This window comes from Ornithodoros turicata, chromosome 6 (genome assembly GCF_037126465.1).
Source record: "Ornithodoros turicata isolate Travis chromosome 6, ASM3712646v1, whole genome shotgun sequence".
NCBI classification, from domain to species: domain Eukaryota; kingdom Metazoa; phylum Arthropoda; class Arachnida; order Ixodida; family Argasidae; genus Ornithodoros; species Ornithodoros turicata.
The window spans coordinates 51416762-51441052 of NC_088206.1; the positions used below are offsets into that span (position 1 = coordinate 51416762).

The window sequence follows — 24291 nt, forward strand, 5'->3', positions numbered from 1 at the left end:
AACAAAGCGGGAACAAAGTTGACGAAAGTTACACAACAAATCACCTCACCACAGCAGGAGCGCAGACCGATGCGACTGCTCTCCGTGACAACCAGCCAGAAACTGAGCGAGCGCGGGGAGCGCACGTCTGCTTTCCGCGACAGCCAGAGAGAAACTGACTGGGCGCCGCTCCGCGGCCGCTACGCATACGCGCTCCTAGCGCCCTCTGGGGCGACTACCTCCGAGAGGCTAAGAGTGAAGAGCATTCCTGCGCCCCCTGCTGGCCATTCTCATTGGTCGTGAGGCTAAGAGAGAAGAGCATTCCTGCGCTCCCTGCTGGCCGTTCTCATTGGTCGTGACGTCATCCTATTGTCTCAGGGCTACCCTGTTTTTTTCCACTAATGCTCCTTTGGTCAATCTACAATGAAGCCACAGTATGACGTCATCATGCACCTGCGTGGCTCAAGGACGCGTACGCTCTAGACAGGGGACCTATTATTTATTGAATCACTATCCCATGATTATTTCCTTTATTCTTCTATAACAATTGAATAGGAAGCTATTGCAGAAGAGCACCATGCATGAAAGCTGATCGTAGGAATTCCAAAGTCTTACTAAATGAGACTTGCAAAAGAACAAAATATCCTAACACGTAACTCCATCAACGACAAATAAGAGGACTAGGTACTCAACAAATCAACACAGAGTACGGGTAACCAGGAGCGCAAAACTCAGGGCAGCACTATCGTCAAGACAACAATGTTCCTTGTCAAAAGGGAAAAAAATACTAAGCGTCAACAAAGGAAAGCATGCATATCGGGGCATGTCAGGACACGTCAGGACAAATCGTACGACTGCTGGGCAACAGAGGAAAACAAACACTTGAACAGAGTGAAAAAGACGCTCACCATCATTTTTCCCGTTCACAGCATTCCCTCATTGTAAATCCGCTCGTCACAAAATCCACCTGCATCGTCGAACACCATTCACCAGTGACGAACCACACATCCGCATCCCATCAGAGGCAGACAGAACCCCACCGAAGCTACGTCCTTCCACTGACGGCCAACGCCAGGAGCAAAATTTGCGTGTCCAGACCCGTCAGTGTCCAAGAGAGAAGTGAATCCTTGCGCCCCCTGCAGGCCGTTCTCATTGGTCGTGACGTCATCCTATTGTTTCAGGGCTACCCTGTTTTTTTCCACTAATGCTCCTCTAGACAAGGTCAACCTGAAACAATAGTCTCTCGGTATGACGTCATCATGCAGGTGCGTGGCTCAAGGACGCGTACGCTCTAGACAGGGCACCTGTTATTTATTGAATCACTATCCCTAGATTATTTCCTTTATTCTACTATAATGATTGCATAGGAAACTATTGCAGAAGAGCACCATAGACAGGAGGAGACTGTAGCATTTCATTCCCAAAGTCTTACTGTACAGGGAAAAAAATAATGGTTCAGCAAGACATGTCCATCCCAGCCGAGAGCCATGCAGCTAAGTGAATAATGACGCTTTGTTCCTCCTGAATAAAGTCACACACCTCTCCCCCTCGCGGTTACTCTCTGAACTAAATGAATCGCAAAATTATTAAGAATAGCTCTACTCCCATTCAAGGCAGCACTATCGTCAAGAATATTTCTTGTACAAAAAGAAAAAAGCTACATGTAGAAGGAAAGCATATCAGAACAAGCCCAGGCATGTCAGCACATGTTTGTCAGACAAGGGGGGAAAAAGCGAAAAGAAACAAAGAAGGAAACCAGCATCAAACTATTTCTAAGCACACGCACTCCTCTTATTCAAAAACAGTGCTCATCATAAATCTGCCCAGGACAATACACACTATTTTTCTATTGCCACACTTTTTTCCAGTAACGGTCAATGCATTGCTACAGACTGCGTGACGTCATCACATCCTGTCTGAAGAAGACACCGGCAAAGACTCCTATTATTCATTGAATCGCAAGATTATTTCCTTTGTCCTACTCTTAATGACATTCATTCTCTCATTAAAATTCAACAAAAAAGCACCCTGCATATTAACGATTTTCACCCCAAAGGCTCATCACGGTCATTAGAATTACAGTAAACTACCACTGCTCTTTTTAAATAATAAGTGAGACCACTCAACATCACCTCCAGGATTATGTAATACCTGACCCTTTCTATGCTCATACATTCGTTGTCTGAGGCTACACCTGCGAGCAAAAAAGCGCGGAAGCCGGGGGGGCAAAGTTCCATTCGCGCATTGCGAGCAAAAAGGCGGGAAAGCCGGGAGCAAAGTTCCATTCGCGCACGCCAAAACACAAGACAGAACGCCTTTACGGGAACACGATGGCATTCGTATACTATATTAATGATTATTGCATTGCAGTTTAGAAAAACTACTACAAAACTATAATTTAGGAGCCCATTAAAATTCTACTTTCTATGGAAACTATAATTGCCCTATTACTTGGATCGCTATTAATGAAGCGCTCCAATTTTTTCTCTCTTCCCATTTCAGCCTTGTCATGCAGGGAAGCAGACTCACATCCAAAATAATTAATTTACACTGAGGGTGCCGTGCTTCAGGAATTCCTATCCTGCGCTCAGATGCAAGCATTTCTTCACGGATACCTTTAACAGCTGACTTCCTCAACATACCGAGCTCCTAACAACATCTAACAAACAATCAGAGAAACCCTCTTCTCAGCTGTACCATGCGACTTTCTTCTGCGTAAAATCGGTGATTGGAGGAAGAGAGCAGCGAAAAATTGCGCGCACTTGTGCTTGACTTAAAAAACCTGAAGCATATGCCAATAAACCAAGAAAAAGACACTCATGTCTGCTATCTGATAGTGCCACATACACAGACGCATTGTCGCAAAGAAAGCACAGGACAGGGATACACAACTTTCCTTAGGTGAGCAGGGAAAAGGCTTAAGACCTCAGGAATAATAGCAGAGTCACTGGACATCGCTACGCGGCTAACACAAGATAATAGCGGCGGGTAAAATTGCAACACTGCTAAACAAGCCCCAACATGCCATCATGACGTCGCAAACCAGGAAAAAGAAGCACGCGCACGCACACAGCAGCTCAGGAATGCACAAGGAGAGGTGCTTTATAGGAATTTCTACTCCACACACTCAGATACCAGCATTTCTGCACAAATACCTATGACGGCTGACTTCCTCAACATATCGAGGAAAGCGAATACTGACACTCAACATATAACAAAAAACAAACAAATTCCATTCTCATGAACTCTCCTCTGCCGAGCGGCTTTCTCCCGCTCTACCTGGATGCTGACTGTTTCCCCTTATCTACATTCTGAGTAAAAGCCGTGAAAGGAGAAAAGAACCGCGAAAAATTACACGCATTTGTGCTCCAATAGCTGTACGTAACTGCAAGAAACCGTAGCGCACGCCAATACACTGAGAAAAAGACACCCATTTCTGCCACCAGATAATTCTTGCATAATGCCACATACACAGCCGCATTACCCTTGCGTAAAGAAAGCACAGGACAAGGATACACAAATTTCCATAAGTGACCAGGGAAAAGGCTTCAGTCGAACCGCTCAGAAATAACCGGAGAATCAACGCTTATCGCAACGAAACTCGACGGCTAGCACAACATGACACCAACAACATACTAGCAGCGGGTAAAATTGCAACACTGCTAAACAAGTCCAGACATGCCACGATGACTTCACAAATCAGGAAAAAACAGCACACGCATGCACGCACAGAGGACAACGCATTAAACACACGGAGCGCTCAGGAATAATCGTAGCGTTACCGCACATCGCTACGAAGCTCAATGTCTAACACAAGACGGCAGCAACAAGATATTAGCGAAGGGTAAAAATTGCAACACTACTGAACAAGTCTAGACATGCGACATCGAATGCGAAAACACTGGTGATCGGGGAAAAGGCCTAAGCCTGCGGCGGATCATCATAGAGCATACACAACTTCATTTTTCTATTTTGCGTAAACTAAACGCGGTCTGCTTGGAAAACGACGTACAAATTTTCTTAGGGAGCAGAGAAATATAGAAATTTGTACTCCGTGCTCAGATACCAGCATTTCTGCTCAAAAACCTGCAAAATTAAGCTCTGCTTACTTCGTCAAGATATCGAACACCCAACAAAATCAAACAAACAACCCCACTTCCACTGGTAGAACACTATTCAGCTTTTACGCAGGAGGCTTTCCTCTACATAAAAAGTAGAGAAAATAAGAAAAGAGCAGCGAAATATTACACACACTTTTGTTCGCATAGCTATTAGAGAAAAATAAATAAATAAAAGAACGACGCACACGCTAATAAACTGTGACAAAGACACCCTTTTCTGCTATCAGATAATTATTGCATAATGCTAAATACTCATTTGCATTGGCCCTGCGTGAAGAAAGCACAGGACAGGGATACACAATCTATCTTAAGCGAGCACGGAAAGTCACTTCTACTCGAACAGCTTAATACCATAAAGTCTGAATTTTTGCAAAGAAAATAAAGCCTGAACAGCGCTACGAAGGTGACAGACACATACTAACAAACAAACAAACACCTCTTCGAGTCTGTATTATCTTTTAAAAAATAACGAAAGCACGCATAAAAAAAATCAAATCGGCTAGGTAGCCTACCAGACGTTGTGCCTTAAAGTTGGCTGCACGCAATGCGCGGAAGCATGCTGTGAAGCCAACTTGCGGTTTTGCTGGATGCACATGAAGTCCGATTCCAATTGGAAATCGCGCTAAGGACGTGCCAAACGTGGAATTTTCGCAAGATTAATCCCAATACCTGGAATTCTATTCATTTTAGCGGGAATGCTGGCGCTTGTGCTCCATTATTCGTCGAAATTCTGATTATCAAATTTTCGAATACGAATAGGGTTCGAATATCAACAATATTCGAACAATATTCGAAATTTCGAATATTCGCACACCTCTAGTGAATACTGACACTCAACGATATATAACAAAAAACAAACAAATTCCATTCTCATGAACTCTCCTCTGCCGAGCGGCTTTCTCCTGCTCTACCTGGATGCTGACTTTTGACTTTCTGACCTGGATGTTTGTTTGTTTGTTTGTTTGTTTGTTTGTATCTGTCACGTTCGTAGCGCTGTTCAAGCGCTAGCCGCGTAGCGATAAGCGGTGATTCTCCGATTATTCCTTAGCGGTACGACTTAAGCCTTTTCCCTGCTCACTTAAGAGAATTTGTGTATCCCTGTCCTGTGACACAAATGCGTGTAATTTTTCGCGGTTCTTTTCTTCTGTCACTGATTTTACTCAGAATGTAGGTGAGGGGGGAAAAAGTCAGCATCCAGGTAGAGCAGGAGAAAGCCGCTCGGCAGAGGAGAGTTCATGAGAATGGAATTTGTTTGTTTTTTGTTATATATCGTTGAGTGTCAGTATTCACTAGAGGTGTGCGAATATTCGAAATTTCGAATATTGTTCGAATATTGTTGATATTCGAACCCTATTCGTATTCGAAAATTTGATAATCAGAATTTCGAATAATGGAGCACAAGCGCCAGCATTCCCGCTAAAATGAATAGAATTCCAGGTATTGGGATTAATCTTGCGAAAATTCCACGTTTGGCACGTCCTTAGCGCGATTTCCAATTGGAATCGGACTTCATGTGCATCCAGCAAAACCGCAAGTTGGCTTCACAGCATGCTTCCGCGCATTGCGTGCAGCCAACTTTAAGGCACAACGTCTGGTAGGCTACCTAGCCGATTTGATTTTTTTTATGCGTGCTTTCGTTATTTTTTAAAAGATAATACAGACTCGAAGAGGTGTTTGTTTGTTTGTTAGTATGTGTCTGTCACCTTCGTAGCGCTGTTCAGGCTTTATTTTCTTTGCAAAAATTCAGACTTTATGGTATTAAGCTGTTCGAGTAGAAGTGACTTTCCGTGCTCGCTTAAGATAGATTGTGTATCCCTGTCCTGTGCTTTCTTCACGCAGGGCCAATGCAAATGAGTATTTAGCATTATGCAATAATTATCTGATAGCAGAAAAGGGTGTCTTTGTCACAGTTTATTAGCGTGTGCGTCGTTCTTTTATTTATTTATTTTTCTCTAATAGCTATGCGAACAAAAGTGTGTGTAATATTTCGCTGCTCTTTTCTTATTTTCTCTACTTTTTATGTAGAGGAAAGCCTCCTGCGTAAAAGCTGAATAGTGTTCTACCAGTGGAAGTGGGGTTGTTTGTTTGATTTTGTTGGGTGTTCGATATCTTGACGAAGTAAGCAGAGCTTAATTTTGCAGGTTTTTGAGCAGAAATGCTGGTATCTGAGCACGGAGTACAAATTTCTATATTTCTCTGCTCCCTAAGAAAATTTGTACGTCGTTTTCCAAGCAGACCGCGTTTAGTTTACGCAAAATAGAAAAATGAAGTTGTGTATGCTCTATGATGATCCGCCGCAGGCTTAGGCCTTTTCCCCGATCACCAGTGTTTTCGCATTCGATGTCGCATGTCTAGACTTGTTCAGTAGTGTTGCAATTTTTACCCTTCGCTAATATCTTGTTGCTGCCGTCTTGTGTTAGACGTTGAGCTTCGTAGCGATGTGCGGTAACGCTACGATTAATCCTGAGCGCTCCGTGTGTTTAATGCGTTGTCCTCTGTGCGTGCATGCGTGTGCTTTTTTTTCCTGATTTGTGACGTCATCGTGGCATGTCTGGACTTGTTTAGCAGTGTTGCAATTTTACCCGCTGCTAGTATGTTGTTGGTGTCATGTTGTGCTAGCCGTCGAGTTTCGTTGCGATAAGCGTTGATTCTCCGGTTATTTCTGAGCGGTTCGACTGAAGCCTTTTCCCTGGTCACTTATGGAAATTTGTGTATCCTTGTCCTGTGCTTTCTTTACGCAAGGGTAATGCGGCTGTGTATGTGGCATTATGCAAGAATTATCTGGTGGCAGAAATGGGTGTCTTTTTCTCAGTGTATTGGCGTGCGCTACGGTTTCTTGCAGTTACGTACAGCTATTGGAGCACAAATGCGTGTAATTTTTCGCGGTTCTTTTCTCCTTTCACGGCTTTTACTCAGAATGTAGATAAGGGGAAACAGTCAGCATCCAGGTAGAGCGGGAGAAAGCCGCTCGGCAGAGGAGAGTTCATGAGAATGGAATTTGTTTGTTTTTTGTTATATGTTGAGTGTCAGTATTCGCTTTCCTCGATATGTTGAGGAAGTCAGCCGTTATAGGTATTTGTGCAGAAATGCTGGTATCTGAGTGTGTGGAGTAGAAATTCCTATAAAGCACCTCTCCTTGTGCATTCCTGAGCTGCTGTGTGCGTGCGCGTGCTTCTTTTTCCTGGTTTGCGACGTCATGATGGCATGTTGGGGCTTGTTTAGCAGTGTTGCAATTTTACCCGCCGCTATTATCTTGTGTTAGCCGCGTAGCGATGTCCAGTGACTCTGCTATTATTCCTGAGGTCTTAAGCCTTTTCCCTGCTCACCTAAGGAAAGTTGTGTATCCCTGTCCTGTGCTTTCTTTGCGACAATGCGTCTGTGTATGTGGCACTATCAGATAGCAGACATGAGTGTCTTTTTCTTGGTTTATTGGCATATGCTTCAGGTTTTTTAAGTCAAGCACAAGTGCACGCAATTTTTCGCTGCTCTCTTCCTCAAATCACCGATTTTACGCAGAAGAAAGTCGCATGGTACAGCTGAGAAGAGGGTTTCTCTGATTGTTTGTTAGATGTTGTTAGGAGCTCGGTATGTTGAGGAAGTCAGCTGTTAAAGGTATCCGTGAAGAAATGCTTGCATCTGAGCGCATGATAGGAATTCCTGAAGCACGGCACCCTCAGTGTAAATTAATTATTTTGGATGTGAGTCTGCTTCCCTGCATGACAAGGCTGAAATGGGAAGAGAGAAAAAATTGGAGCGCTTCATTAATAGCGATCCAAGTAATAGGGCAATTATAGTTTCCATAGAAAGTAGAATTTTAATGGGCTCCTAAATTATAGTTTTGTAGTAGTTTTTCTAAACTGCAATGCAATAATCATTAATATAGTATACGAATGCCATCGTGTTCCCGTAAAGGCGTTCTGTCTTGTGTTTTGGCGTGCGCGAATGGAACTTTGCTCCCGGCTTTCCCGCCTTTTTGCTCGCAATGCGCGAATGGAACTTTGCCCCCCCGGCTTCCGCGCTTTTTTGCTCGCAGGTGTAGCCTCAGACAACGAATGTATGAGCATAGAAAGGGTCAGGTATTACATAATCCTGGAGGTGATGTTGAGTGGTCTCACTTATTATTTAAAAAGAGCAGTGGTAGTTTACTGTAATTCTAATGACCGTGATGAGCCTTTGGGGTGAAAATCGTTAATATGCAGGGTGCTTTTTTGTTGAATTTTAATGAGAGAATGAATGTCATTAAGAGTAGGACAAAGGAAATAATCTTGCGATTCAATGAATAATAGGAGTCTTTGCCGGTGTCTTCTTCAGACAGGATGTGATGACGTCACGCAGTCTGTAGCAATGCATTGACCGTTACTGGAAAAAAGTGTGGCAATAGAAAAATAGTGTGTATTGTCCTGGGCAGATTTATGATGAGCACTGTTTTTGAATAAGAGGAGTGCGTGTGCTTAGAAATAGTTTGATGCTGGTTTCCTTCTTTGTTTCTTTTCGCTTTTTCCCCCTTGTCTGACAAACATGTGCTGACATGCCTGGGCTTGTTCTGATATGCTTTCCTTCTACATGTAGCTTTTTTCTTTTTGTACAAGAAATATTCTTGACGATAGTGCTGCCTTGAATGGGAGTAGAGCTATTCTTAATAATTTTGCGATTCATTTAGTTCAGAGAGTAACCGCGAGGGGGAGAGGTGTGTGACTTTATTCAGGAGGAACAAAGCGTCATTATTCACTTAGCTGCATGGCTCTCGGCTGGGATGGACATGTCTTGCTGAACCATTATTTTTTTCCCTGTACAGTAAGACTTTGGGAATGAAATGCTACAGTCTCCTCCTGTCTATGGTGCTCTTCTGCAATAGTTTCCTATGCAATCATTATAGTAGAATAAAGGAAATAATCTAGGGATAGTGATTCAATAAATAACAGGTGCCCTGTCTAGAGCGTACACGTCCTTGAGCCACGCACCTGCATGATGACGTCATACCGAGAGACTATTGTTTCAGGTTGACCTTGTCTAGAGGAGCATTAGTGGAAAAAAACAGGGTAGCCCTGAAACAATAGGATGAGGTCACGACCAATGAGAACGGCCTGCAGGGGGCGCAAGGATTCACTTCTCTCTTGGACACTGACGGGTCTGGACACGCAAATTTTGCTCCTGGCGTTGGCCGTCAGTGGAAGGACGTAGCTTCGGTGGGGTTCTGTCTGCCTCTGATGGGATGCGGATGTGTGGTTCGTCACTGGTGAATGGTGTTCGACGATGCAGGTGGATTTTGTGACGAGCGGATTTACAATGAGGGAATGCTGTGAACGGGAAAAATGATGGTGAGCGTCTTTTTCACTCTGTTCAAGTGTTTGTTTTCCTCTGTTGCCCAGCAGTCGTACGATTTGTCCTGACGTGTCCTGACATGCCCCGATATGCATGCTTTCCTTTGTTGACGCTTAGTATTTTTTTCCCTTTTGACAAGGAACATTGTTGTCTTGACGATAGTGCTGCCCTGAGTTTTGCGCTCCTGGTTACCCGTACTCTGTGTTGATTTGTTGAGTACCTAGTCCTCTTATTTGTCGTTGATGGAGTTACGTGTTAGGATATTTTGTTCTTTTGCAAGTCTCATTTAGTAAGACTTTGGAATTCCTACGATCAGCTTTCATGCATGGTGCTCTTCTGCAATAGCTTCCTATTCAATTGTTATAGAAGAATAAAGGAAATAATCATGGGATAGTGATTCAATAAATAATAGGTCCCCTGTCTAGAGCGTACGCGTCCTTGAGCCACGCAGGTGCATGATGACGTCATACTGTGGCTTCATTGTAGATTGACCAAAGGAGCATTAGTGGAAAAAAACAGGGTAGCCCTGAGACAATAGGATGACGTCACGACCAATGAGAACGGCCAGCAGGGAGCGCAGGAATGCTCTTCTCTCTTAGCCTCACGACCAATGAGAATGGCCAGCAGGGGGCGCAGGAATGCTCTTCACTCTTAGCCTCTCGGAGGTAGTCGCCCCAGAGGGCGCTAGGAGCGCGTATGCGTAGCGGCCGCGGAGCGGCGCCCAGTCAGTTTCTCTCTGGCTGTCGCGGAAAGCAGACGTGCGCTCCCCGCGCTCGCTCAGTTTCTGGCTGGTTGTCACGGAGAGCAGTCGCATCGGTCTGCGCTCCTGCTGTGGTGAGGTGATTTGTTGTGTAACTTTCGTCAACTTTGTTCCCGCGTTGTTTGCGATTTTCGTGCCCGTGCACGTCGGGTGCTGGTTGCTGTTGTCCGGGCGTCCCCGGCATTTTCTATCAGCTTCTGCCTTGGGAACGGGAGTAGCGCTGGCGTGATTCTTAATAATTTTGTTGTGAGATTAGTTGAGAAAGTAACCGCTAGGGGGTGCAGCTGCGGGGCTTTATACAGGAGAAAAAACCATTACGAGTCAGTTCTCTGCCTGCCTCTCGGATGGAGCAGTCGCATGGTTCTGCGCTCCTGTTCTGGTGGGCTCATTTGTTGTGTAATTAATTCTCTTTGTTGTTAGCTATTGATGGTTTGCATACTCTTGCTTTTCCAGCCTCTGTATTACGAGTGTTTTTCTTCTTGCATGTCCAGAGCTGTCCTAACTTGCCTAGACATGCCATGATGACGTCACAGCTGACGTCACAGGATGTCCGGAACTGGTGCTGCGATGCTTTGCAACCTGCCTCTGTGCTCCGTTGCCAGCGACGGTCAGCGGCCGTTCCGGGCCGCTTTCTTCAAGATGACGTCGTTGATCTTCAACTAAACTCCTTCTCTCCACTCTATTTCTATCTTTTCATTTTATTTTCTACCTATTTTTTTATTTTTTATCAGCTCAAGTAGCCGGAAACTCACACAGTGGTCTGGACACGTCTTAGATGATCCCCAATTAGTGTAATGACTCCCTGAATGATCCTAATTACTGTGGGGGGGTCCCAAATTGCTCTAATTGCTAATTAATGGCGTCCAGGCGACTGTGTGAGTTTCCGGATACTTGAGCTGATACACTACTACTGCCCTCGACACGGTCGTAGCATACCTTTCTGATCGTAGGCTGTCTATCTCCCCAACCAAAACTGTCGCCATGGCATTTACCCGCCGCTCCTTCCGTAGCTTCCCACTCCACGTCGCTCGATGCATTTTGCATCGAGCTACAGGTACCTGGGCATCACTATCGACAGGGGCCTGACCTGGTCGAAGCACCTCAAATATCTCTCTTCTAAGGTAAACAACATCGTCAGCGTTCTTCGTCGCGTCTCTGGAATGTCGTGGAGCCCTACTTGTGCTGACCTTAGTTTTGTCCACTGCTCCCTTGTACTTGGAACGTTGCGCTACAGCCTCCCCATCTTACATGGACTAAGTAGAGCTAGTGAACGGGAGCTCCTTAACCTCCAGGCCCGCAGCCTTCGCGTCTGCCTGGGCGTCCGTAAGACGACAGAGACCGTCTTTGTTCTCGCAGAGGCGAGGGAGTCACCGATGCCCACCTTGCGTGACAAGGAGACACTCCGCATCTACACAAGGTACCTGACACGTCACCTGCACCACTACTTGGCAGATATCGCCATGGAGCGCACATCATCCGCTTTCGGGTCCTGCGTTCTGCGGCTGAGGACGTCTATTCCCTCGCCCTCCAACATGCCGTCTCATCCCCCTCCCATGTGGACCCTCGCTACTCCTCCCGTGCACTGCAGCATCCCTGGCGCCTTCAAAAAAGGCGACCACCCTCCAGTCGCTTTGCTCCAACTCGCCGGAACATTTTAATAACGTGCACTCCCGAAGAATAGTGGTCTACACGGACGCGTCGGTCTCCGCGGGCGCCTCAACTTTAGCCGTTGTTGCGCCTTCAGAAAATTACGAACTAGCGCTCAAGCTTTCTCACGAGACATCCTACACCGAAGCAGAGCTCGTCGCCATCAATGAAGCCCTGAAACTTATATCAACGAGGCCCCCAAACAACTGGACTGTGCTTACGGACAGCAAGGCGGCGCTGCAAATATCATCCTCTCCTTGCTCCAAGATCGTCACAGACATCTGCTCCCTAGCCCTCACGACATACAGCCATCTCACAGCCTCCGGCCACAGCGTGTGGCTTCAATGGGTCCCCAGCCACATCGGCATGCCGGGAAATACCCGCGCTGACGCTGCGGCGAGACGCGCGCGCGGGGCAGCTGCCACCACAATGACCACCACCATTCCTCTCACTCCATCAGCCTGCCTGATACAGATCCGCCGCCAGACGTCTCGCAGCACCCTCGCGTTTAGCTAAAACGCTGTAGCGGCAAACACGTTCCTCCACTCCATCGACCCGAGGATGGAACCCATCCTCTCCCAGCGGCTGTCGCGACAGGACGAGTCGATCCTCCATCGCCTACGCCTCGATGTTGCCCTGACCCCGCTGCTCCTCTCTAAGATGGATAGACGGACATCCCCGATGTGTCCCTGCTGTGCTGCAGTCGCCAACATACGCCATCTTTTGTTGCACTGCAAGCCGTACGCCGGCCCCCGAGCCGTCCTCGCCACAAATCTCACTTCCCTAGGCCACAGGGAACTTTCCCAGGCGACGCTGCTGGGACCTGTCCGGCACTCCAGACAGTGGGCAGGCACCCGAGCCCTCCTGCGTTACCTGAAGGACACTGGGCTGCACCAGCAGCCTTTGAGCCTTGAGCCACCCCATCAACCACCCCCATCGTCCCCTGCCACTTTCTCTTTTTCTTTTCTGCTTATTTTTTCTCTTTCTTTCTTTCTTTTTTCTCTTTTGGGAATAGCAAGTCGGTCTTGCCCTGTCTGACCTTCCCCCCTTTCTTTATCTTTAATAATCATATCCCCCCCCCCTTCATTCTGCTCCATGCGGTTGCATAGCTTCGATACCGTTCCGTTCACGCTGAGTTGGCGCTCCGTTGGCCTGATTCAGTTGGCAAAAGTCATGCGGTTGGAAAATAACTAAACTGCGTTCGGCAGACTGTGTAAGCTTAGGTAATTCTATCTCGCCAGAAATGCTTCACCTGATGCAGAACACCTTCAAAGGCAGCGGTACATCTGGAGTGCAGTGAACGGCTATAGCGATATCCCATCGCGTTTCCGATATATTTTCACATTCTTGTTCCAAGAGAGAAGACGCGGCTTATCTGGTCCGAACAATAAAGCTTCAAAACACAGTTTTAAATGTGCTATCAACACGCTCACACTCGTCATCATGTATTTCTCTCTCTCTCTCTCACTATATAGTTTTGCAACTGATTGTATGACAGAAACTAACTTTGCAGCTAATATTATGCAGTATGTTATACATACCTGTGTTTATTTCGCAAATGTGAGCTCAAAAGTTAGAAAATGCACAGAATAACACAAATTATATTCCTAACTATTCAATTCCGCTAGCTTGTATCCAATGTATGTGTGTGTGTGTCCGCTAGCTTATAAAAGTTAGTCAAATTGAGGAAGACCGTCACATCAGTCTGCCTGATTCACAAGTAACTAAAAGGAATGACAAGAAGAAATTCTGCTTCATCGTTATCTCACTTTTGCTCTCTGTGTTCCACGTCTTCATACCTGGGTAAATTACTTCTAAAATGTAATTAAATTACATTACTCATTACTAGAAAAAGTAATGACATTACAAGGTCATTACTGCGAGCTTAATCGTAACGATATTGAGGATGTGGAAATTCATTGTGAGACAACATTATGTTGTAACAAGAAGATATATTTTATTTTGCGCGTCACAAGGATTGTCACTTCTTATTGCAAAAAGCGCTTGTGCTTGTTGCAGCGTAGAAGCAACTGACTGACTTTCGAAGTGGCCGCCGGTTAGGCTGTCCCTCTTGTGACTGAATGTGTCTTTAGCCATGCTGAAGACTCGATCGATCGATACAGACGATGGCAACGCGGTGTTGTAGTCAATGAACATGGCTTTGATGATGGCAAAGGCATGAAGACTGGAGAACCCCTGTGACTTGGTGTTGGTTAGCCTCCAGCGCCCAAGCTCGTCGGTGCATGTGCCGTGTCGCCCTCCGATTGAGTGCGTCACCGTTCATAGTGGTCGTTGGAATTCTTTTAACTGGCCACTCGTCAGCTCTCTTTCTGCCAAGAGCCAACACAGAACACACACTCCATTCTTTTGTACAAAGTAATGAGTAATGTCGTTGAAATTACTGCTCAAATGTAATTAAATTACATTACGAATTACACAATGTCGAAAGTAATGCATTACATTAAAAATTACCAGAAAAAGTAATTCACTACTGTAATTTTATTATACTAATGACATTACTACCCAGGTATGCACGTCTTCCATATTATGAAAAGTAGCGGGTAGCGGTGAAAGAGTCCGCCGTTACCCGTAATTTGTAGTTGAATTACTTTTTTCGTTACCAATTTAAAATATAGCGCGATCCTTACTCCGCTATCGAAAAAAAGTAGCGAATGCGGTAGCGACGCTACTAGTATCGCCGCTATGTACAACACTGTCAGTAACATAGCCCATATCAGGAATTATAGCTCAGTGAATATTTATCGGCAACCCATGGAAAGTACCCCAAATGGGTCGGGCATTTTGTGTGTGTCCAGTGTTCACCACTCCTTCCGCACACTTAATCAGTCGATAGGTTCCAATTGCCTGATATAGCAAAAGATGTGTGCTTATTAATAGTTATTCGTTCACTTGGAGTCACCATACAGAAACAACAACTAGCACTCCATATCAGTTGATAGCTTCATACCTGCTACGTAAACCAGTTAATGGTCACTTCTTATCAACAAGCCAGTTGAGTGAGTTTCCATCAACAATTCTCTATCAGTTGAACGGAAACATCTTGAGTCTGAGTAGCAACGGACACGGGGCTCCTCGGACTCAAGGAGATCTTTCCGTTCAATCGTATACACAGCTCACTTGCCTCTTCTACTTATGTTCTCTATCAGTCTCAATCTCACACTTAAATTCGTCAGCGACGTCACCAATTGGTACCAATCAATTCTTATGAGTCGCTGGGCCCTTAGGCGGTAACCGCATGGAGCAACTTTTGCCAACTGAATTCAGTCAACGGAGCGGCAACTGATACGAGATGAGCGTGAACGGAACGAAACCGAAACGTTGCAACTGCATGGAGCAGAATCTCCACCTTGAGGTTGTCATGGTGAAGCGTCGGCCTAGCGCTTACCGCCGGTTGTTGCACGCGATGCTGCAATGCGTATTTTAGTAAACTGCTGTACGCATTGTCTAGTACCATAAATGATATTTTAGCGATTCTTGAAAAAACACGGTGCGTTTAGAAAGCAACCGAATAGCGAGGTATTTACAATAAATTTTGAGATACGAAGCTGTGGTGAAACCGAGGTCGTGGGAGGTTTCTCTCCGGATCTCTCATCGCCGTGTGTTGGAAGACCTCGAGGCTTGTTTTCGACGCAGGTTCTGTTATTTAATCCACGACCTGCTATATTGTAGTCGGTAACACTGAGAACGTGACTCTATTTAAACGTTGATGTTCTTATATATATTGAACAACTTTAACGTTCCAAAGTGGTGGTCTTTTTGTAACTTCCGATATTAAAATATCTATATATATATAGGGACCATCTTCGTGATCTCCCAGGAGACAGGGCGAAAAGGGCAAAGACAAAAAAGAAAAAAAAAGAAAGAAAAAAGAAATGTGGTCACAGGCGATTTTGTCACGTGCTTGTGGCATTTCATGTAAAGCACGTTTTCACTGGCGCACACCGTTCCGTCGGGTGGTCTCTCCTCTGACCAAATGTCTATCCTTCGCAGAAACCGGTGCATCGGTCGGTCGTCTATTGTTCGCTTAGTTAGTCACCATTCCATTCAGGTGCTGCTGCCATTCAGCTGGCAAAAGTGCATCGTTATCAATGAATCGTTCCTCATGGGCCCCATTCACTCATTTCTAGGAAACCGGTGGACACTTTAATGGGGACTTCCGTGGATTGATCATGTGATCGTCCACAACTGTCTCTTAAAAATGTATCTAAATATCACTATAATTTAATCATCCGACAGGATGTCTGACTTCAGATCTCGTGTAGTAATTTAGTGAATTTCCAAGATAACTGCTCTTGATTATTGTTTCTAAACTCATAACGGGAATCCAGAAAATATTAGAGAAGTTAGAACTTGGTACGAGGATTGAAAACGGTGATACGTGGATTACATTCGACACACGGATTAAAATGCGGTGGCAGTGGTGCAAGGAGTAAAAGTGTCGGAACAAGGACTAAATACGGCGGTAAACATGATCACGATAGAACAATGATCTTCATAAAGAGACCTGACGATCCTGATACACTCTGTACTAGGTGTCCTGTGTATCTTCTTCTGCACAATTTGTTCAGAATTTGTTCAAACGACACAGATTACGCTGAGAAGCTTGACGAACTCTGCAGTACACTTGCCCAAAGGGACTATCCAGACTCCCTCCTAACCGAATTCCATCGCAAGGCACTCACACTTAGGGTTGCCACCAGGCCGGTATTATACCGGCACGGCCGGTTATTTGCTCGCTCTGCCGATTGCCGGTAAGCAGGTGATACCGGCAGCCTTTTGCCGGTATTTGTGGCTCAAGACATTTCACAGGTGCTTTTGCGAGGTTTTCGCTTCAACAAATCTGGAGCACAGACCCAAGTCCGCAACCACCAGCCGTTTTCTTAGTTATTCATTAGTATTATTAATATTATTACTATTCATTAAGTCTTGTGTTAGGAGGGGACAAGATCAGTGGTTGTGAAATGCTATTGGTGGTTGTGTCGAGCCAGGTATCTCCTCCTGCAAAGAAGGGTTTGCGTGCATCGATGCGTTTTTCAAAGTAAATGACAGTCCAATCCGGTTGCTCCAATACGATCCAGTGTACCGTTCGTGCCTGTTTATAGCAATTTCTAACATCAATGATCCAGCCACACACAGGAACTTATGTTTTTTCGTATAATCTTGAGCGAGCACGTCCGCTCTTTCTCTCTCTCTCTCTGTGCTCATCCATCCTCATCCACTTTCCCTTTCCCGCGAACCTTTCCCCTTTCCCTCTATTCAGCCTCCTCTCCCTCAGCCAGTATTTTTCACTACGAAAGGTGGCAACCCTACTCACACTAGATCGAGACGAGGTTCTGGAAAGCCGCAAAAATCCTGACGCGTGCCAAATAAGCTTCATCACAAGATATTCCAACGCACTTCCAAACATCAAAGCCATTCTACAGAAGCACGAGCCCCTCCTCCAAAGCAGTGACCGACTTAGCAATATATTCACAAATCCCATACAGGTGACATACCGACGCCCAAAAAACCTGGCAGACTCCTTGGTCAACGCCAAAATCAGCAAAACGAGTACCCCGTACACGGGAACACGACCCTGCAACCTCCCGCGCTGCAAAACATGCAAGCACGTTCAACACGCTAACTCCATCAAAAGCACTGCGAGCAATTACACCCACCCCGTTAACCACGCATTCACATGCACAAGCTCCCATGTCATATACTGCATTGAATGCGGCGACTGCTCTATGCAATACATTGGTGAAACCGGCCAACAAATGAACAACCGCCTTACCGGACACAGAACCGACACGTCCGACAAACTCCCCAAAGCAGTCGCCGAACACGTTAACGTTCCTGGTCACAATTTTGACAACATTAAACTATATATTCCAGAAACTGGGTTTAGATCCACACGTGACAGACGTGATAGGGAGTCTTATCTCATATACAAGTTCAACGCTCTTCGTCCGTCTGGTATCAACAAATCACAAGGCACCCTAGAAACACTTCACAAATAAAATATGCTATTCCCTTCTACCTCCATTATCATCTGTTATGTTCTGCATGGCCACTGCTTTCTACTTTCTTTATTGCATGCCACAACTTTGTATTACATAATAAAAAAAAAATTGCTCGTTCTGGAATTTTCCCCACGTAACCACTAACCTCCTTATCTTTCGCTATGCTTGCCAATTCTTGCCTGTTGTCCCGTTTCGTCCACGTGTTCGTGAACCTTCCATTTTTCTGTAACCGGTCTGTAGCCTAGATCACTACGTTCACATAATCCCCTCCACACTCTAACAAAGCAGCCATTCACTCCGGCCGTAGAAGCCCGTACGGAAGCTTATTCCCTCCGGGCTGTTGACCCACAATTCGCATGAACCTTTAAACACGTCACACCTAACCCTTTAAATACCATGCCAATGATGAGGACGGTGCCAAGAAGAACAGTCTCTGTTCGAAATATCGGCGGCTTCTGTCCTGAGGCAACTCCCTTCCTCCTTCTTCTGCAATAGTTTTTCTTTGCCTCATGAGTTGTAGCGTGTTTTTGTCGGAGAAGCTGTGAACATCACATGCGTTCTCAACCAGAAGCTCTCCGGTCAACTTTGACCTTGAGTAGTCGTATTGTTGTCAGTTCTAACAATTCATACCGACTCTTTTCTTTTTTTTTTTTTTTTTCAGTTTCCAAAAATTCATCGGATGAATCACGGCGTGAGGATTCTGAACTAACACGATGCCAGAGAATACACCAAAAACCTTGCATGGATTCCGCAAGGGACCTAAACCGGCTCTGTTCTGCGGAATATTAATTCGTGAGTTCCAACAGCTTGTAACGACATAAGCGTTTCGATTCGTAGTGGTCCGGTGTTAGTAGCATTTCCTGGGGACACAAGCAAAAGATAAAACACGAAGTAAGCGAACGTTCCGGCTTTCCAGCGCCAGTGTCAAGGACTTTATCATCGGACCTGCACCAGTTCGCTTGTATTTCCCTTCTCTGTTAGAAGCACTGCCACATTTCTCTCCTGGTCAGATCTATATAACTTCCGCAATTCACTTTGACTTAATCTATCCGCAGTGGTGGTGTTGACCTACGTAACTTTCTGGAACTCAAATCTGCTGTTCAACCATCTTCACGAAATCAATCGGGCCGCAGAATCAAGTGAGTGTTTTACCTTTGGTTGAAACTTCACCATGCTTATCGAAACCGCTCGGCTGGCGGCGGTTTTCCCGGATTAGAGAAAGCTTAAACTATAGCACGCATGGCTAATTTCGTCTCTAATTTTCATTACATGTCAATACATATGTATGGTGATTCTCCCCGATTCCAACTATGCCGTGAATACAAAAGTGGTGGTGGTGGTGGTGGTGGTGAAAGGGGTCGCCGCTGTCGGCCTCACAGAGATGGGCAACGTCATGACTGACGCCCTGGGGGAATGTGCGTCCTGGGCCGACTTCTAAGGGAACTTCACACAAAATACATTGCGAGACAATCCAGATATACAGAACGATACGTTCATTCTTCTTTCTTCCTTGCAAACGAGTGGTGTGCGCGAAAAAACGCACGCGCCTCGTCTGCAAATTATCATAAGAAAGAAGGACGTCATTATGAATAACCATATGTTATGTGTGTGTCATGCGATGCATAGTTTTATTTTAACTGCATCCAGATCGGAATATGTCATTGTGGTTGCCGTATGGGAAATGATACTCAGTGACGAAGCTTTTAGTAATTCTGTGTTACGCCGTGAAGCAACTGTTGTCGTGTGCTGCGTACAGACTTGGACACTTGACACCAGGAAGGAGTGGAGGAGACTGACCGTAAGCGTGCGTCCTGGGCCCACCTCAGGTTAGCTGTACCGACGTTCGTCTGAAATGTCTGCCTGAAAACCTAGGGAAAACCTCAGACAGCACAGCCGGTGGCAGGATTCAAACCCATCACCTCCCAGTCTCCAGCACGACCTTGGATATCATGAACGAGCGAACCTTGCACAACCTTGGTGGGACGAAACCAAAATAACAAGATAGGGTAGTTTCATTTATAATCGAATGATGCCCGCCGGTCACATTTTTTATTTCTCTCGAAAAAAAATATATGTTATCCCACCCACAAAGAGATGCAAAAGGTGCCTGACCGCAGGTCTCTGCGATATTTTCTTCTCCGTCCACGGCGCTTCGAAGCAACCGGCGCGATTTCGTGGCTTAAATTTTTTCCAAATTTGTGACCTTGTATCTCTTGAACGAGATGTCCCATTTGAACGATTTTTTTTTTGCTGAGAGAGTGGGTGGTTCACGTTCCACCGTGGGCTATTAAATTTATATGGTCAAGAGAAAAGTATACAAAAAAAAATCCCAAATACGCAACAGAGAACCGTTTTACCGCGCGTTTGGAAGGTCATGGTCGCGGCGCGGAATCTCCGACTGTGATGTTCTTCCCATGAGCAGAATGATCATTCTTTGCTCTTTCGTTTGTCGTCAAACACATTGCTTTATCTTCAGCCATTATCTCGTAACAATGCCGTGAACACGGAAGGGTAGGGGAAAATTCTCATTTTCGCGGCAGTTTTTACCCAAAAAGGACATCTTGAAAATTTCCAATATTTCGTACAAACATAGCTGAGACATAGCTCTTTCACGATATGCAATAAAATGTTTGCTTATTTTGGTCCCAGAGGGCGCGCAAATTTTTTTTCAAACCCCTATTGGGCAGCGCTCGCAGGGGTCAGACAGACGTACAAAGAGTGGACTTCCACCCCACCCCCTGATTGTTTTTTCCTTTTTTTTTTTTGCTTTCGGTGAGGGTGCCGTCATGCCGAAGGCCGACTGTAGTAATATGCACAGATCACTGTGACGTCCGCAGACAAGCAAAAGTTCGTTGCTTAGGCTTTCCCACCCGGTTAATCCCTTCAAGGTTACGTGCTTGAAGGAAATCGGACATGGGAACATGACATTTGTAAATACTGCGTCTTTGCCGAACCGAAACGCGAGACGTCTATTCTCTTGTAATTTTGTTTTGTTATTTGCTGGTTTCTTCTACTTCTGTTTCTTCTACTTTGTCTACTACGGGTGCCTCAGTGGGCTCACACCAATATCTTACTCTGATATGCTCCTGTTCACAGTCTACACAATTTCGGTGGGGTACGTCAGTGAAGTCAGCGTCATCAGGGCTTGAAGCCGGAGGATCTTGTTCACCTGAAGGCCCTGCCTCAGCAACCTGCAGTCGAAACGTGTTGTAGCAGTTCACACATATTTCGTCGGTGTCGTGAACATGGACTGCCTCCGAGGGTGGGAAAGCCTAAGCAACGAACTTTTTCTTGTCCGCGGACATCACAGAGATCTGTGCATATTACTATAATTGGCCTTCGGCATGACGGCACCCTCACCGAAAGCAAAAAAAAAATAAAAAATCAGGGGGTGGGGTAGAAGTCCACTCTTTGTACGTCTGTCTGACCCCTGCGAGCGCTGCCCAATAGGGGTGCGAAAAAAAAATTGCGCGCCCTCTGGGACCAAAATAAGCAAACATTTTATTGCATATCGTGAAAGAACTATGTCTCAGCTATGTTAGTGCGAAATATTGGAAAATTTCAAGATGTCCTTTTTGGGTAAAAACTGCCGCGAAAATGAGAATTTTCCTACACTCTTCCGCGTTCACGGCGTTGTTACAGGATAATGGCTGAAGATAAAGCAATGTGTTTGACGCCAAACGAAAGAGCAAAGAATGATCTTTCTGCTCATGCAAAGAACATCACAGTCGGAGATCCAGCGCCGCGGCCATGACCTTCCAAACGTGCGGTAAAACGGTTCTCTGTTGTGTTTTCGGGGTTTTTTTTCGTATACTTTTCTTTTGACCATATAAATTTAATAGCCTACGGTGGAACGTGCACCATCCACTCTCTCAGCAAAAAAACAAAAACAAAATTCGTTCAAATGGGACATCTCGTTCAAGAGATACAAGGTCACAAAGTTGGAAAAAATTTAAGCCGCGAAATCACGCCTGTTGCTTCGAAGGCTGTACGCCGAAATAAATCTTTTAAAATAAAACATTAAAAAATCCACGCTTAAAATTCTACCCTTCGAAAGCCATTTTCTGAAATAAAACGTTTAAAAATACACGTCCTCAAAATAAACGCTGTTAAAATAAATCATGGTTAGGCTTAGGAAGGTAATGCTCCGTATCATAGTAGTGATAGCCGTATGGGCGACACGATGTTCTTTTCGGCGAAACATGCTATTATGATGTTTCTTACTCATGTTTGTATTGCTATCAATTACATAACAACTTAGGATTTCGAAATATCCAGCTTAAAACTGATGACGACGGTGCGCGTACGAATACACGACACGCACACTTGATCATACCTGGGTAGTAATAGCATTACTGTAATGAATTACTTTTTCTGGTAATTTGTAATGTAACGCATTACTTTTGACATTAGGTTATTTGTAATGTAATTTAATTACATTTGGGTTGTAATCTTAATGACATTACTCATCATTTTTTACAAAAGAATCGAGTGTGTGTTCTGTGTTGGCACTTGGCAGAAAGAGACTTGGGGGACTGGCAAATGAAAAGAATTCCAACGGCACTATGAACGGTGACGCACTCAATCGGCACGTGGAATGTCAATTCCCTTCTACGAGCCAGTCGCCTTAGGCAGGGCACTCACAAACAAACGTTGTTAGGTCAACGGTTTGTAGCCCTCGAGAATCATTGTTTGCGGGCCCCATCCTCCTGACAATCTTCCTGTTGTCGTGATACATTGTGTCTCCTTTGTCTCTACATTGTGGAACGATACGTCATACGTGGCACACTAGCATGACATGTAGAAGAGACAAATAGAAGAGTACAACCTAACTGTTGATACATTGTAAGCATACATTTTTCTCCTCGAATTTCGGGGAAGGCAAGTTTCGTCAACTTGGTCCCTTTGCCTTCCACAAACTCGGCAACATGTATGCCAATAAAGGTAAAGTAATGACTTTGTAATGTCATTACTTTTTGTAGTAATTGTAATGTAATTTTAGTGCGTTTCAATTGCAGTAATGAGTAATGTAATTTAATTAAATTCTAACTGGAGTAATGTAATTTAATTACATTTTAGAAGTAATTTACCCAGGTATGCTCTTGAACCTTGAGCCAGCTGAGTGCTGTGGACGGATTGCGCGGCGACGGTCATTCGCACTGGTAAAAGAAAGGCCAAGAAAGCGCGCACGCACACGAAAAAGAGAAACGCAAAATCAGAAAACATACCAAAGAATGGCCAAACTGTCCTGATAGTCGGCTCTATATTAGACTGTATTACACCGATGTCGCGCGTTACTTGCACTGCTAAAACAGAACTTCACCGAATAATACGCTCCCGGGCATCCGTCATTCCGAATGATATCAGCCCCCCGCCCCCCTACTAAGTTGGCAAAACTTGTCACGGATCACATGCAGACAGACAACCTACTTCCGGTGTAACGAAATCCTCGTTCACAGTTATAGCCCTGGCTAGCCCCAAGCGCGAGGAGGGTACTATTTTCCGCGGCGGACGTAGAGTCGTCGGCTGTCCACCAATCAGGGACGATGGATGTTAAAAGATTTATTTCGAAGCGTTTATTCTTCAAAGTTTATTTTTCGGAGTTTATTTCGACAGCGTGGATTTTCTCATGATTTATATTGAAGAGTTTATTTTGCAAATTTGATATTTAAGATATTTATTTTTGAACGTTTTATTTTTACATGATTTATTTCGGCGTCATCCCGCTTCGAAGCGCCGTGGACGGAGAAGAAAATATCGCAGAGACCTGCGGTCAGGCACCTTTTGCATCTCTTTGTGGGTGGGATAACATATATTTTTTTCGAGAGAAATAAAAAATGTGATCGGCAGGCATCATTCGATTATAAATGAAACTACCCGATAGTGATGATTCAGCGAGCTCTTTGGGCAGGCTTTCTTCGACAGCCGCAGTTATCTCTCATCTCTCTAGTCCTCTGAATGGGACAAAGAACTGCCAAGCTGCCTGTGTTGGCTCTGCCAAGACAGACTGCCAAGCGGGAAGGCCACCTGCTTCTGACGTCACATCTAGTTTCACAGTCGCGCCAGGGAGTTCGCAGCAGTCGCATTTTTGGCCGTTGTATTTTAGTTATATCTTCGTCATCCTAACTATGGTTCATACTGCGCATAGTGAATGTATTCGAATCCAAGAGTGGACTAAAGATGGTTACATACGTCTTGAGGATCTCTTCATGGCCTTCTTTAAGTGTCACCAGAGACCAAGGGCATACAACGCCTTGTTCTACACATACGAGTAGCTCAGCATTCCGGGCCTTCAAAAACTGACGATCACACTCATCTTATAAGGCGCACGTTCGAGCCCTGCTACAAACCCACGTGAAGATCGACGTGGCGTATCGGTGAGCTCGATCATGCCGCATATTAGCGCACTCATCAGATGACATTACACCTGCTCTGTTTA

The 24291-nt window shown here is 45.1% G+C and overlaps 1 protein-coding gene across 4 annotated transcripts in view; it reads left to right on the forward strand.

Moving 5' to 3' along the window:
- LOC135396682 (lactosylceramide 4-alpha-galactosyltransferase-like) overlaps positions 1-24291 on the forward strand; it is an 88894-nt gene that overhangs the window by 32278 nt on the left and 32325 nt on the right. For all 4 annotated transcript variants that reach the window (XM_064627780.1, XM_064627778.1, XM_064627783.1 and 1 more), the window contains 2 exons: positions 18514-18644; positions 18908-18991. In XM_064627780.1, coding sequence (XP_064483850.1) covers positions 18566-18644; positions 18908-18991 — 163 coding nt within the window. In that variant the 5' untranslated portion in view covers positions 18514-18565. The remainder of the gene's footprint in view (positions 1-18513; positions 18645-18907; positions 18992-24291) is intronic.